Source organism: Malaclemys terrapin, chromosome 25 (assembly GCF_027887155.1).
Source record: "Malaclemys terrapin pileata isolate rMalTer1 chromosome 25, rMalTer1.hap1, whole genome shotgun sequence".
Taxonomy (NCBI): domain Eukaryota; kingdom Metazoa; phylum Chordata; order Testudines; family Emydidae; genus Malaclemys; species Malaclemys terrapin.
This window is the reverse complement of record NC_071529.1, coordinates 7,332,324-7,348,140: the sequence shown is the minus strand read 5'-3', so window position 1 is coordinate 7,348,140 and position 15,817 is coordinate 7,332,324. Positions and strand designations below refer to the sequence as shown.

The window sequence follows — 15,817 nt, the reverse complement described above, 5'->3', positions numbered from 1 at the left end:
GATTGCAGTTCAGTGGTCTTTGTGAAATCAGCATGTCTCAGTCCTGTTTCTAGGCATCCATGTTAGAAACAATTGCTATGACCACAACTGGCATTTTATGTTGCACTTAGAAACCAAGAATTAGATGGTTTCTTGGAGAACGAACTATTCTTAACTCCCTACAGGTGGGTGATCCTCTACGATACAGTCACTAATGGGCACAGAGGATTTCAGGGATATCATTCTGACCCCTTTCACCAACAGTACACATCACTTGGGAAGGAGCATTATTTGGTGGTTAGAATGGGTGACTGGGAATCTGGAGACCAAGAGTCTGTTTGCATCTCTACTGCTGATAAGCTGTGTGACTTTGGGCATGTCATTTCACCTCTGTATCACTTTTTCCATTTGTAAAACATGGATAATACCTACTCAATTTGTGAAGAGCTTTGAAAGCCTTAGACAGAGGTGCTATGATGCTATTTACAAATAATTACCATAAATTTTGAACAGAAAAAAAATCTAAAACATTGTGATAATTTCTGTTGATCACAAAAGGGCATTTCCTTCTGGAACTACACATTGAATGCAAGTAGTAGGTGTGACAATATTTATGCTGGGAAGGAGACATGTGTTAATTGGACCTCCAGAAGTGCCAGTGCACCATTTAGCATGATTTATGAATTTCCTTTATATGGTCTTACAGGTGTACAGATAGCAAAGTAATATTGATTTCTTGTCTGAACCCTAGAAGAGTTTATGAATAAAGTCTACTAATTGTGTTAAAGGGCACTAGAACTGCAGTTACCTATAACTAAATGTGTCATAACATCAATACCAGAACCGCAGTGGTAAGAAATAGCCACTTAGAGCATGTGTTAGGCACTAGAAACAAAAAGGATCAAATGCTGAAAGTTGATTTTGTTTTCACTGCAGATCTAGGAGTGACAAATGAAACTATGCTCACAAACAAGAAGCGATCACAAGAGAAAAGGAATGTAATCCAGTCTTCTAAGCTAAATCTCGATCGTAAAGGTCTAAACAAAGATAGCAAAATAGGAAGTGTCCTTCCACAGGATCAGCAGTCTCCAACTCTATCATCTACATCTACCTTGCAAGGAGCTCATGGTTCCTTTGTCTCAAATGAGTCACATGGTCCATCTTTTATACCCACTAAAATGGCCCCTTTGAAGTTTAGAGATGAAAACTTTTATTCTATGCTTTGCTTAAACATGGAAGAGACCTGTGAAGAAAATGATACGAAAGATGATGATTTACTAGAGAAGGAATTCCTTTCTTTCAATCTAAATCACTCTCCTACTCCTCTAGAACAAATTAGGAAATTTAGTGGAGCATCCTTGGCACAAGATGAACAATGTAACCCCGAAGAAGCTGGAGATGATAGAAGCATTTCATCAAGAAGAGTTGGATCTTCTCATCAACCATTAAGACAACCCAATGTCATGGACACAGCTGTTGAACAGTCTTCATTAAGGCGAAGAAACTTTAGGGACTATGGAAAGTCTTACACTCCAGATGGGAATTCTTCTGTAGGTGCTGATTGCAATGAAAATGAAACTCCATTATTTAGTTCAAGAAGCTCACGAGCTGAAAGCAGACCGGGCAGCGCACCTATTGCTGAGACTCTTAATAACATTAGCTCTATAGATAGGCCTAGCGTCAATATTTATAACAGAGAATTGCAAGACTATGAAAGCAACCAGAGGCGTTATACTGATCTCCTTACTTCTGCAAGGTCAACAGTTCATAGACCATTATTGCATTCTGCATATAATCCTCCAAGATCATTAATACAATCTGCTCATAGAGCTGAGGTCTCAACAAATTTGAGCTCGACAACTGTATCATCTCAAGTATTGGATTTGGATGGAAGTTCAAGGTTTAATGTCCGTAGACCCTTGTCTCCTATAAGAAATAGAGATTCTTTTTCTGCTACAGGAAGTTATGAATCTTCATCACCTATAGTCAGTACACCTGAAGATAGTAGCCTACTGGATGATAGTATAGATAATGGTTTAAAGAGTACATCTGCAAATGCTGCCTTACATGATGAAGAGAACTTACTAAATTCACATAGTTCTTTTTTATCTATAGATTCTTCCAGCCCATCTTTGTTTCAAACGAATTTCACAGCCCACCTTCACATGGCTGGCACATTACATGATCAATTACCACTTGCTTTGCTGGCAGTGTCTGATTTACAAAATCAAAGTAGTGCTATGAGCAGCATTACAGCATGTGATACCACAAGTGCAAAGGAAATAAACAAACATGCAGACCCAGAGAAGCTTAAGAAACTGCAGGAGAGGTGAGAAATATGTATCGTTACCTTTTTGACATGAGCAATTAGCCGAAGTTTGAGGCCCTGTGGGTTGTTTCTATTGGGAGGAGAAATTGATGATGGAGGCAGGTATCTTTGAAGAAATCTTTTTTATTTCCAAAGAACATACAAAGTCCTGTTTCCCTGAACACAGAAGGAAACAAACAACTGGCGATATTTTCTTTGCTCACAGCTCCAAGCCCATTCAGCCAGCATTCAACCTAAAAGCTCTTTCTATAGGTTTTTCTCAGGGCCATACTCTGTGCTTGTTCAGGCTGCACCTGGCTTTCTTCCTCTTCTGTGGGGTTTCTCCTGCTTCTCGCTCTCTCTCTCTCTCACATACATACACCACTCTACTAAAACAGTCCCTGGGAAGCCCCCCCTCCATCCAATTAGTTCAAATTCCCGCGCAACCTCACATGTGCTTGTGCCTGTATTTTGGGCAGCGACATGTACTTCTGTTTGGGGTGGAGACTTACTGTTCTATAAAAGGATCTGACTGTTTCTTACAGCTATCTTAAATGAAGGATGGCAGTTGCATACCCTAATTTTAATGAGACTTGGCTTAACTCGTAACAGTATAATTATACACATCCATGATTTCACAGCAACATGCAGTTCTATAGCTAAATGGAGAGCTCTGTGGAATCTCTCTGTGGAGAGCTCTGTGTTTGTTTATATTAAGGTTGCTCGGTGTTTGACCTTTTGGATCCCCTTTGGTAATAAGTGGCTGGATTTTATAATCTTTGAAAATTTCCATATGGTTAAAACTCATTGCTAGCTACCTTTGTGTACACAGGTGAAGAATTAGGTAGTAACCCCTTTCCCTCCCCCCAGATTGCCCATTATAGTTACAATTTTCCCTTACTCAAATACTTGCCATTTTTCACAACTTACAATGATACTGAAGCTGCTTATGCCATCAGTTTTAGTAGGGCGTGTCTGCACGCACGCACACACACACACACGTGCCCCACTAGTAAAAATGGCAGTACTTCTCGTTGTTTCCAATGGAACACAGGCTGTGGAAGATAACCGCCATTTTACTACAGCAAAACATAGATTGCATCCTGATGGTTCTGACACACGACACTTACCTTGTGTCAACCCTGAATATTTGCTCATGTTGCTGAGGTTGTAATTAAGGTTTGTGCAATACGGTGAAGGAGATGAATGTGTTCTTTGCAGTATGTTTCTTTATCAGTTGAAGGCAGAAGTAAATTCCTTTGGATGATCTGGAGTCTGTCACTGTCAGTGGAAGTGTGCTGGGTGGGCATTAGGATATAGTTAAGAGGTGGCTCAGCTTATTATTTTTTTGCTTTTTAGGGTATCATAGCCCTCCTTAATCTCTTTTAGACCAAGTTTTTGGTTATGCAAGGAATATAGATAAAAAGAAGACATCCATACAGATGCTAAGGAAGTTAAGAGGATTGTCTGTTCTAAAAACTTGTTAGCTGACCCAGTTTCTTCACTTTCTTCCCTAAAAACTGTAATTTCCTTGACTGAAAAGACTTTGATAAAGGCGTATTGGTCAACTCTGGGTTTCCTGCTGCTGACTAATCAGCAAGCTGCTCTTTTTCTCAAGCAGTTGTTTCAACAATTAAGAACAAAGATGTTTTCATGAAAATGTGCCTTTCCATCCCATCTCTTCACTCCCCCAGAACATAAACCAACTGGCCACATATTCAGTTTTGGCACTTAAGAGAAGTGACATAGCTCTGAGTCATACACTAGTACCAGAATGTAAACTGGACCCTTAAAAGAACAAAGATGCTTTATTTCAAAAGGTGTTAACCCTTAGAATACCACAGACATGCAAACCTTATGTATGCTGCCCTGAAAAATGACTATAGAAGAATAAACTCATCTCCTCCTCTACCCCCATCTCCAACAAGAGCTCTGTTTCATTCTCAGTCCCAGGGCCGGTGCTTCCATTTAGACGACCTAGGCAGTCACCTAGGGCACCAGGATTTGGGGGGGGGGTGGCATTTTGCCACCCTCGGCAGTAATTCGGTGGCGGCGTGGTGGGGTGTCTTCCGCGCTCCGGGTCTTCGGCAGCAATTCTGCAGCAGGTCCTTCACTCGCTCCAGGACCTGCCGCCGAAGTGCCCCAAAGACCAGGAGTGTGGAAGGACCCCCCCACCGCAGAATTGCCGACAATGACCGGGAGCACGGAAGGACCCCCGCCTAGGGCGCCAAAAACCCTGGTGCCGCTCCTGCTCAGTCCCCTACCCTCTTTCTTTCCTTACTCCAGCCCAACATGTCCACTTCTTCCTACCCCCCCATCCCCTTTCCAGAAAACCCCACCCACCAACTCTAGGCTGTAACAGACTGTGGCTTTTTCACCCACTTCCTTACAGCTACCGGCCCCAGATAGCTGCACTGCCACTTTCATGCGCCCGCTTGACTACCTAATACCATCTGCTGTCCCCCAGCAAGCTCTTAGCCCCAGGGATTGCTAGAAAACTAGCAGCAGAGGGAGATGAGTCATGTTGGAAGGGCAGGCTAGGAAGGAAGTGGGAGTCCTGGGGATAGAAGCTTCTCCTATTGTCTCAATCTGTCCAATCTCCAATCAGCCTGTCCTGAATAAAGATCCCTGACACAGATCCTCTAGATACTCTACAAGCACCAGCAAATAGCCCATCACCAAGTGATGTATACCTGGGGACTGTCCCGTTTTCTAAAGATATACAGCATTTTAGACACCTCTATATAACTCTATAGGGTCTCATGTTTTATCACCATAAAAGGAAAGCAGAGGTATTTTTTTGAGTTGCTTTTTCACCTTCAGAAAATTTGTTTATGATGAGTTTGCCAAGTTTAACTAAAATCAATCCAGTTCTCAGTTGTTTTGTTGTTTAGAATTATAGTCCTTGAACATGAATCCTTTCTGGTCATTTTGATGCATGCAAGAAGTGTTGATTGTAGTTTAGTTTAAAAAAAAAAAAGTTCACATTTTTCTCCATTTGTTTGTAGTTGGAGAGTCATTAAAATGTCCTCTCATCCCTATACACTGTTTTAACTTCTAGTTAAAATATATTTCCCCTTAAAAAAAAAAAGTACATTCCATTTATTTCCTTGATGTCAGCACAGCACAGCTTTGCAAATAAGGCAGTACACATTAGCTACCACACCCTAACTGGTTCTGCAGGGGTTGAGTGTAAAACATTGTGGTTCTTGTATAAAAACAGCTGTAATTTCTGAGCTGTACACTGTCAATCATGGATTCAAAAATTAAAAAAACCCCAAGGACTTAGAAACCACAAGATTCCTCTCCCCCCTGTACACCTTGTTTGACAGTGAATAATACTTGCAACTCATTGGATATTATTTGTTCAGATCACTGACATGTACTGAAAGATGTTTAGGGAAGCCTTTTTAACCCCCGTCCAAAACATGTTAATTAAAATATAAATTGAGTCTAACGTTGGACTGTAAAGTTTAGTGAAAGAACACTTCTGATTTGTTTTATTGTGTCTTTAGTCTACTGGCAGAAGACTCAGAAGAGGAAGGAGACCAATGTCGGATATGTCAGATTGCTGGGGGCTCTTTAACCAATCCACTGGTAGAACCATGTGGGTGCGTAGGAACCCTACAGTTTGTTCATCAGGAATGTCTAAAAACGTGGCTGAAAGCTAAGATAAAATCAGGTAGGAATGTGAGAGGAGAGTACAACAAGTGCAACAGCATGTCACTAATTTAAGAAACCTCATCATGTGAGGGCCAAATTCACCTTTGGAATCACTCCCTGCCATAAGTGGAGCTATACCAGGTGATATCAGTCGAGTTACACCAGGGATGAATTTATCCCATAGGTTTGTCAACATTTTAATCTTTTTCCACAATGCAAAAATTAGGTCAAATAACTGCAAATATTTCATGGCCTTGCTTAGACTCCTGGCCATTAAATCAACAGATGAGCACAACTAACATTCTAAATTTCCAGAGTTTACTGTTTAAAATAAGCCAAAATATATATCAAATGCTGAGGGATTTACACATTACCAGCGGTATCATGTGAACATCAAATTTGTAGGATCCATAAACTTCACAGGTAAGACTAATTAATGGGGAGGAAAGGGAGCATGTTGAATGACAAATCCATAAAGTGAGATAAACGTGTGTTGTTTTTTTAAAAATATTGAAATAGGGGGAGAAGGAACCTGCATAGGATGAATTTTAATGCTTATGAAAGTAACTGGTAGCTAGAGAAAGGTACACTGAAAATTATTGCTATGCAAGCTTCCCTTATCTTCATCCCCCAACTTGGTCAATACACACTAATACTAAATTGAAACAGTCCAGGTATTCTATTTCCATTCTTGTCCTGAATGAAGATCAACAACGTTATTGTGCTATAAATGTGAATTGCAAAGCAGGGTTTTGCAAAGTTTTCCATAATATGGACCATATTTTAATACAAAGCTTGTCCTGTAAACCACTCCCCCTTACATTTGAAATCACACGTCAATTAAGCCATTGCTTGCATGGAAAAGGAATATTGAGCATACATTTGTGTGTTTTAGCTGTCTATTAGTGCAATTTAGCAGCTAGCAATGAAGGCGAGGAGTCAGTGTCATCTAAGAGTCACAGAAACAGGTCTCAGCCTCCAGAGATAACAATAAGCAAGTTTATCACTTAATTCCATATATTGTGAGAACTTACTGTTTAGTTTTGTATCAAAAATTCTTTTCTTAGATTCAAGAAGACAGGAGCCCACACCAACCTTGTTTTACTCTTCACCAGCAGAGGCTGTAGCAGTTAAATGCAGATTCTTAATCCTTATTCAAATTCCTGACTGAGCCCAGTATCCGGGGAGTGAGCTACTTCCCTCATCTTCCCTAGATCCTGCCCTGGGTTCAGGGAGAGTTCAGCCAGGCAGCTTGGGAGCCGGAGTGAGAAAGAACACTAGCAAGGGGAGAGAGAGTTGGGATGGTATACTGGAAATTCATTTGGTATTTGACTATGTGTTTGGATGGGCAGAAATGGGACTTCTGGTCAGCAAAGGATTTTTTTTTAGGTGTCTGGCTGTAGGGTGAGGCCCTGATCTGAGTATCTGTAATAACCTTAGATTATTTTCAATACTCCAGAAAAGTTTATAGAAGGCCACATGCTTTTAAACAATACTAACCACATATTAAATATAATACAGTGGGCCCCAAAGCAACTGGAACCCATTGTTCTATCTTAGAGTTTTATACAGGCACCCGCCACCACAATATCTGACTGCCTTCCACAAAAAAAATCAATGGCAATAGCAAAGTCCCAAGAGGATTTCATGGAGGCTCTAGTATTTCTTCCATTTGGGGGTGAAAATCTACTTGAGGTTTTTTTGTTGTTTTTTTTAAACACGGATTTTATTAATTTCCTCCTCTTTATTGAGGTGTGTCTCAGGGCAGGTCTTCACTATGGGGGGGGGTGTCGATTTAAGATACGCAAATTCAGCTACGCGAATAGCGTAGCTGAATTCGACGTATCGGAGCCGACTTACCCCGCTGTAGGGACGGCGGCAAAATCGACCTCCGTGGCTCCCCGTCTACGGCGCTTACTCCCACCTCCGCTGGTGGAGTAAGAGCATCGATTCGGGGATCGATTGTCGCGTCCCGACGAGATGCGATAATTCGATCCCCGAGAGATCGATTTCTACCCGCCGATTCAGGCAGGTAGTGTAGACCTAGCCTCAGTGTCATTTTTATGGGGGAAAGCAACTGGAGCCGATTGTTCCCTTCTTTGTTGATGTGGGAGGGCAGGAAGGGGAGGAAAGACATCCAGTAAAAATACTAGGCAGCACACTGGACCTTTATTTGGTTGGTATTGACCAGGCCTTGAGTGTAGAGACTTGGTGTGGATGCTATTGTTATATTTTACTTGAGACTTGGGTGGAATTTTCCTGCACCTTTTCTCTTTTTCACCACTATCCCCACCAGTTCAGTGAATGAAATTCTGTTTCAGAACGTATAGGTCTCACTATGTTGTCATAGAGAGACTAGCCAGAGAGTCCAGTCTCGTTTCCACTGCAGTCAGTGGCAAAATTCCTGCAGACTTCAGTGGGAAGGAGCCCAAAATATTTAAAACAAATACAAATAGAAGTGTGTTACTGGTTATCTGGAGTTGTTGTTTTTCAAATGTGGTTCCTGGACTACAAGCAGACTTCTAGTGTTTTGTGGAATTAAGGACTTGGAGAAGCAAGCGGTGGGTGTTGATAAGAGAGAGGGCTCGATACGAAGACTTCTCTAATGAAATGGCCTGCCAGAAAGAAAATTGACCCTCTGAGTTAGATCTTACTCACCATTTTCAACTCCGCTTTTTGACTCTTCAACTTGCAAGGGGAAAAAACCAAAATCTATCTTGGACTCTGTTATTGGTTATTTTTCTACAGTATAACAATACATACATTTATAGGTAACAAGCAAGAGAAGAGACTATTTCACATCATACTGTCAGTCTTGAGTGAGTTGGTCCCTAAGGGCCAGGCCCATACAGTTAGGGCCAGATTTTCAGAAAAGCTGAGTTTCCATTTAGGCACTGGACTAAAAAGCCAGATTTCCGAAAGATCTCAACACACTGGGTGCATGCTGGTGGCTGAACTCTTTTGAAAGTCTGGCCATAAGTGTCACAATGGGAGTGGAGGACTTTTGAGAATCTGGCTTTCATTTAGGAACCTAAATGGGAACTGAACTGATCAGAAAATCTGGTCCCAGTTGTGGGTGCTGAGGCCTTGGAAATCTGGCCCTGAATGGCCACTTACATTACTTGAACTTACATTTGTTTCAAACAAATGAACATATAAATATTACTTTTCTATGTCAAATAAACCATATTGATCAAGGTATGCATCTCATAACTCCTGCATTTGTGACCCATATCTGTTACAGTTTTGTAAATGGTTATACATCACATGGAGTGTAATAGACAATACAGCTAGTATTTAAAACCATTATACAAAGCTCACATAAGACTGGGTATGATTAGAATAGAGTTCAATGGAATTTAGATTCAAAGCTAGCAATTGAGTAAAAAAATGGCTTAAAAATAAAGGTTCCATATAGTAGTGATTTTGTAATATACGGAGCCTCTGTGCTCAATATGGACTTACAAGTTCAGTATTTAATTCCTCATTTAATTTCAGGTGCTGAGCTGGGGGCAGTGAAAACCTGTGAACTGTGTAAGCAGAGCCTGATAGCTGATCTGGATGATTTTGATGTGAATGACTATTACAGAAATCACCAACAGTCTCGGGTAAGAAACGGACTCTTTCCAAATAAAGGCCTGTAATCCTATTTTGCTACTGCTGGCTTGCAGTACTCTGTGCGTGTAATGATCTGCCATCGTGCACTGAAGCCAGCTAAACTGCAAGGAAGAGATATGCTTCTTTACCCCGATTTAAAGAAATGTAAAAAAGCCCCTGAGTAATAAGAGTCAGAGAATAATAATCACAGTTCATTTCACAAAACTGCCCAGTATCATGAGGTTTTGAGTGAAGGAAGTTTGTAATTACCTTTGGAGATGGGGAATAACATTCTTGTTTGCTAGGTAGAGATGACATTGCAATGTGCAAGCCTCTTGAGGGGGAGACTAGCCAAGGTTAGTTGTCCTCTGCAGCATCTTACAATTTAAAAAATACACAGACAAACAGAAGATTCAGGTGGATTTTTTATTTTCAAGGAATTGAACATCATTTCATTATTAATATTAAAGTGTTATTTTTGAAACAAGTTAAATAAATTTATTTTAAACAGAAAAATGCAGGGGTAAGATATAGAGATATTGAGAGCTGTAAGAAAACAAACCTAGCATCATAATAGTGATGGGAGGGTTAGCTCAGTGGTTTGAGCTTTGGCCTGCTAAACCCAGGGTTGAGAGTTCAATCCTTGAGGGGGCCATTTAGGGAACGGGGGCAAAATTGGTCCTGCTAGTGAAGGCAGGGGGCTGGACTCCATGACCTTTCAGGGTCCCTTCCAGCTCTATGAGATAGGTATATCTCCATATATTATATAATAGATTTAGTATTTTTTAGCTTTATGCCTGCCAAAGAGTAGCTTAATTTTCCAGAAAATAAATATTCCAAGCATGGAGTGCTAATACTTTACTATAAGATGGTGATGGGGTCAGCTTGTTCAGAAACAAGATAAATGTTGTTCATAAAGGGAGACAGGAATGACAGGGTAGGTCATGCTGGTGGGGGAGTGGCAAAATGTGAAAGAAAGCATATTGTCAAATAGCAGGGTCTCTACACTCTGGAATAATCACACTGAACCATAAACAGACTAAAGTGATAAGCACACACACCCCTTTTTAAACTTTAGAGTGTTTTACAGAATTACAGGCTGTACCTATATTGGGTACAGTTTGATGATTCAACACATCAAATTCACACATTTAAGGACATACTGCAAAGCTCATCTCTTTTCCTAGGCATTTGAAAATGGGTGGAATTGTAAGGATGAGTAATTGTTGGAGAGATATGGGGAATTAAGGTAATGGGAGGTCTTGCTTGCTGGTTGTGATTTCTATCTGTTTGTACTGATGCACTTTTAAGTATTATTTGTGATGTATTCTAGTTATGCCAAAAGCACCTAAAGCATATGGATAGATATGCTATTTAGCATTTATAGAAATCTAAATAAATAGTGCAGTGTGCCAGAGTTTTCCCACTGATTCGTAGAAGATAGCCACTTCTACCAGATTGTGTTTCTCAAATTATTTGCAGTAAACAATGTATATTTCCCCATCTGCATCGCTCTAGGCCTTATTTAGTTATAAAAAAGTAAATGATTTCCCAGCATGCTTTGATAGAAGTGATACCACCAAACTATTTTCTAGCTGATCGATTTGCCATTGTGCTGTAAAATGTATATGAATATAAAGGTTCACTTAGAAAGAGATTGTCTGTAGATACCCATTGAAAGCGCAGAGGAGAACATCATGGCTTGGAATATAATTCCCTGTCTGAATGGAACCAAAAAAACACAAACAAGCAAAAACACCATAAGTGCCAATGAAAATACAGCTTCCAAAAACGATTTGAGGAGATTTTGTAAGTGCTAAGCCATGCAGATGAATGCTGTAGTTTCAGGAAGGCTGTAGTTTCCAGATCAATGACCATCTCTTAGGATTATTACACTGGTAGCACTGACAGAGGATGCTGTTGAAAAAGTTTAACCAAGTGACTTGCTCAAATTCAGAGAAGCAGTTAGAATTGATGAGTACCTGTCTCCTGGTTCTGTGCTTCGGCTATGCCTCTCAGGGACTACTGTACCTGAATGCTTAATTTTTAAGCCAATGTTCTTAATCAAGAACATGCTGCTTAGAACCGCACTATTAGTAGTAACTTCAAGGGTTCGTTTAGTATTCAGTGTGCACCATTAAAAAAATTATCACTTTTTTTTTTTAAATCTCTGCTTCAACAGTGAAAGGTAACTACTTCTGGGCTGGAAAGATGGCTGTCGTTCTGAGCTAGCAATATGATACAGTGTATTTGGAGGGGAAATTGTTATAATTGTTAATTTCAGTGATTCTTTTCACCAGTGGCAGGTTGAGGCACTAATGACGTAGAATAAAACGTAAACAAAAAAATAGTCAAAAGCCAGGCAAAATAATGCTTACATTTTGTTCTGCCCATTGATTAGATTCACAATTAATAACATTCAGCTACAGAGGGGGAATTTGGGAAGGCAGAATTAATTACCTACCCAGAGTGCTCCCAAGACACTGGGTTTTCAGCACCCCCTATGATTGCTACAAGAGCTGTGAGATCTTTAATGCCCACAGATGGTCAGGATCTCAAATTTCCATCATATCAGAAAGCTGAAACATCCAGCAGCATAGCATACTCCACTCCATGATATAGCATTGACAGGGAAGAGTGCCACATGCTAACTCTCCACACTCATGGTTTTCCCTGGAGAGCTTCCATCTAATTATGGAAAGGCCCACTCCTCATTTGCATGTTAGATCTGATGATCTGTATTGTATTTGATATGTGCCAAAATATACAGCAGTTTAAGATAGCATAGCTTCATCTTTTTGTTAATTATTAGCTGAGATTTGCCATTACTTGTGCCAAGAAGTTAACTTATATTTGTTTTCTTCCTGTTTAGTGCTGTATGGAACCCAACTGATTTTCTCCTCTTTAATTTCCTTCTTATAAGATCCCAGGTTACATTCTAGATTAAATTCTATGGTCTGTTTTATGCCAGAGATCAGACTAGATGAGCATAATGGACCCTTCTGACTTTAGCCCCCGCACTCCCCAAGCCCCTCACGAATTTACCAATCCAGAGGTGAGCCTTAGACAGGACTCTCTTTAGAGTCTTTTGCTCCTTTAATTGCTTGACAAAGATCAGTGTTGAATCTCTCATCAACCCTATGTCCTTAGTATGTTGTGTTTTAGGAATGCTGGCAGTCCCTGCTGGCCCTGCAGTCTGATAGCTTCCTGATCCAGTCTAAGCCAGATCACTCATATGTCAGTGCGGAGACCTTATTATGCTAGGCTATTGTGTGTGATAGTCACTACTCACAGTAATTAAGAAATTAAATACAGGCCACAAAGATAGTTCAGACTTAATAAGTGAGTTTGGTAGGTAATATAGCCTCTGGCTGAAGTAACTGAGTACTGGTTCTAGTCCTTCAGGTCTTTAGAAACCAGCGTTACAGTAACAGTAAATAAATTGGCTTTCTTCTCTGCACACAGGCACAAAGTGAGCTAATGAATTCAGGTCTCTACCTTGTGCTGCTCCTTCACCTTTATGAACAGAGGTTTGCAGAACTCATGCGACTAAACTACAATCAAGCCAGTAGAGACAGGGTAAGAGGAGTGAAAATGATAGTGCTTCAAATCACACACCACTACTCATTTTTTACTTACATGACTCCTTATCCAGCTAATGATGCCTCCCTAGTTGTCAAGCCCACAGAAGCTCTGCAATCCACTTAAAATCTATGGCAGTCTTCCTTTTTCAAAATCAGCCACATGAAGTTTTATTAAGCAACCTAAGCCTTCCTCAGAAGTACAAGCTACAATCCTGCCTAACATTATCCCAGGGCAGGATGGGTATTTCCCCCACTGATTACCAACTATTTACACATGCTCCATACCCTGTGTGGCAGCTCCACAAGATACAACTGTGCAATGGGGGGGGGGGGGGGGTTTCTTATGTGTTTCCCTTGCTTACCAGCCACAGTAGAAGAAAAGTTTTCCAAAAATATATATATATATATTCTGGGATTAACTATGTGCATGTGGAAATGCAGCCTGAACCACTAAAGAATGAGAATCCCAAACACCTTGTCTACAGAGCAGAGTTGTGCCCTTGTAATTTGTATCAGTGCATTGTATCCACAATCTGGCTAATCTGGTTAACATAAACCTATTTACAATGATCTCACACAGAATTCCCTCTAGCTGTTTCAGTACCAGTGCATTCCCAGAGTTCCCCACCCAGATCCCTGAAATGGGGTTTGTGGGAAGCAGATCTCCCCAGTTAGAGAGCTGCTATACCAAGTTTTTTGAATTGTGGCCTATATAAATAACATGATTCAGTGTGTAAGATAGCAGATATCTAAAACTGAATAACAGCAGTATTACATTAAAAGCGTCTTTACTTTTTTTAAATAAAATAAATCTTGAATCTGTTGTATTGCACCCTGTGAACAGAAAACTTTTATGCATAAAATTACAGTCAGAAGCACTGGAGATACTGCATAGGGTAAGTGCAAGAAGAGTTGTAGGAGCCTTATAAAAGCATGCTGGGAGACATGCCAAATGCAGTGGTGCAGCTGCCACACCAGTGATTTCTACCAGCACTACCACTGCGATGGTCAAGAGTGACTTGATGCAGGTTGCAACAGTGGCAAGCCATACTTTGAACAAACGCAATTGCACAAGTACTGGCAACAACTGTGCACCATTAAAAGCACTTTTGAATGTGGATCCAACTGGCCTAATTCTCAGTTACCACATGCCTGCAGCTGAGGCACTGTTAAGGTGGCTCAGGTCTACTCTAGTTTTCACTCTGCTTCACATGGCCACATATGGGCCCTGAGAAGAAAAGAACAACTGAAGGTCAGGATTTGCAAAAGTGTTTATGTGGTTTAGGAGAACAAGTCTCAGCGACTTTCAATGGGACTTGTGTTCAAAGTCACATAGGTACATTTGAAAATCCCACCGATAGTGCAGTGCATGCTAACCATGCCTCCGATCCAATCCCTGATCCAAGGGCTAGGAACAGGGTCATTTTAAGGCCCTCATATCAGTGCTACACCATCCAATCACGCCCCAGTGCAACTGGTATACTCTGGGGGCTCGTTCCACCCAATTTAAGGCTGCTTTTTGGTGCCAACGTAGTATAAGGGGGTCTTTAATGTGACTCAGAATCAGGACTAAGCTCTGTTTCAAGCATATACACAAGACTTCAGGACGATTCAGAATGCATCCGATGGTGGCACCTGGTATCATATTTCACAATAAAAAATTGACATGATGCAGCTTGTTGGCATCATGGACATATTTCAGAGCAAGACATATTTCTGTTCTCTTAGAGCACTTCTTATGAGTTGCAAAGCTGCCACAGAGGCTTTTCATTCAATTGGCAGGAAAAGTCCATCTGGAGTTGAAACTGCTCTGTACCTTGTGGAGCTCTTTGGAATGACATTTTTATTTTTTTAATTCACAGAACACTGCTTCATTGGAGTGTTATAAATATAGTTGAGCTGGTCTGAAAAGGTCACATATATTGATCCAGTGGCTTTGGGTGCTTGTAGCTAATCTGTGGTCTCTCCTTGATACTGATGGGAACTGAGGCTTTCAATCCTGACTGTCTGGAAGCTGGAAAGGATTTTTAATTAGAACATGACCTATGGGATATTGGATTCTCTTGATACTCACTATGTTTTGAAAAGCTGACTATAAAATAATCCAGACTTTGCTTTTAGTACAACAGTCCTCGTTACATCGTTATTGGCCTGATGTGTTTATCTTTACAATTAGTAGTTTTTCAGCCTCTTTATACCTCTTAAGTTTCCAAGGCCCATATCATACAATTAATTAAGATTGAGTATTTGTCATAGAAAAAATTGGAAAACTCACAACTTTGTCATGGCAAAAAATGCAAAAAGTCACAATTTTAGCTGGAACAAACAAGTCAAACCCTACCTATTTTTAAATATAATGCATTTTTAAAATTTTAAAAAGCTTATGAATTGGGGCAAAGAGAGGCCCAACCTTTTCAAAGGTGGCCTCTGATTTTGGGTACCTATTTTTGGTAGCTCATTTTGAAACACCTTATTTTGATTTTCAGAGATGTTGAACACCCACAGACGCAGCTGAAGTCAATAGTAACTCAGCACATCTGAAAGTCAAGCAGAATGTGTCTCATGTTGACCACTGAAAAACAGAGGCACCCAAAATCAGAAGCCACATTTGAAAACTTGAGCCTAAGTGACCAGTGCAAGATCACCTACATAGCGAGCTAGTGAGAGAAGTAGGAATAGAACCCAA

At 40.5% G+C, this 15,817-nt stretch overlaps 1 protein-coding gene across 3 annotated transcripts in view; it reads left to right on the top strand.

Annotated features, from left to right (window-relative positions):
- MARCHF10 (membrane associated ring-CH-type finger 10) overlaps positions 1 to 15,817 on the top strand; it is a 71,039-nt gene that overhangs the window by 39,773 nt on the left and 15,449 nt on the right. For all 3 annotated transcript variants that reach the window (XM_054013992.1, XM_054013993.1, XM_054013991.1), the window contains exons 6-9: positions 916 to 2,308; positions 5,803 to 5,969; positions 9,449 to 9,558; positions 13,013 to 13,126. In XM_054013992.1, coding sequence (XP_053869967.1) covers positions 916 to 2,308; positions 5,803 to 5,969; positions 9,449 to 9,558; positions 13,013 to 13,126 — 1,784 coding nt within the window. The remainder of the gene's footprint in view (positions 1 to 915; positions 2,309 to 5,802; positions 5,970 to 9,448; positions 9,559 to 13,012; positions 13,127 to 15,817) is intronic.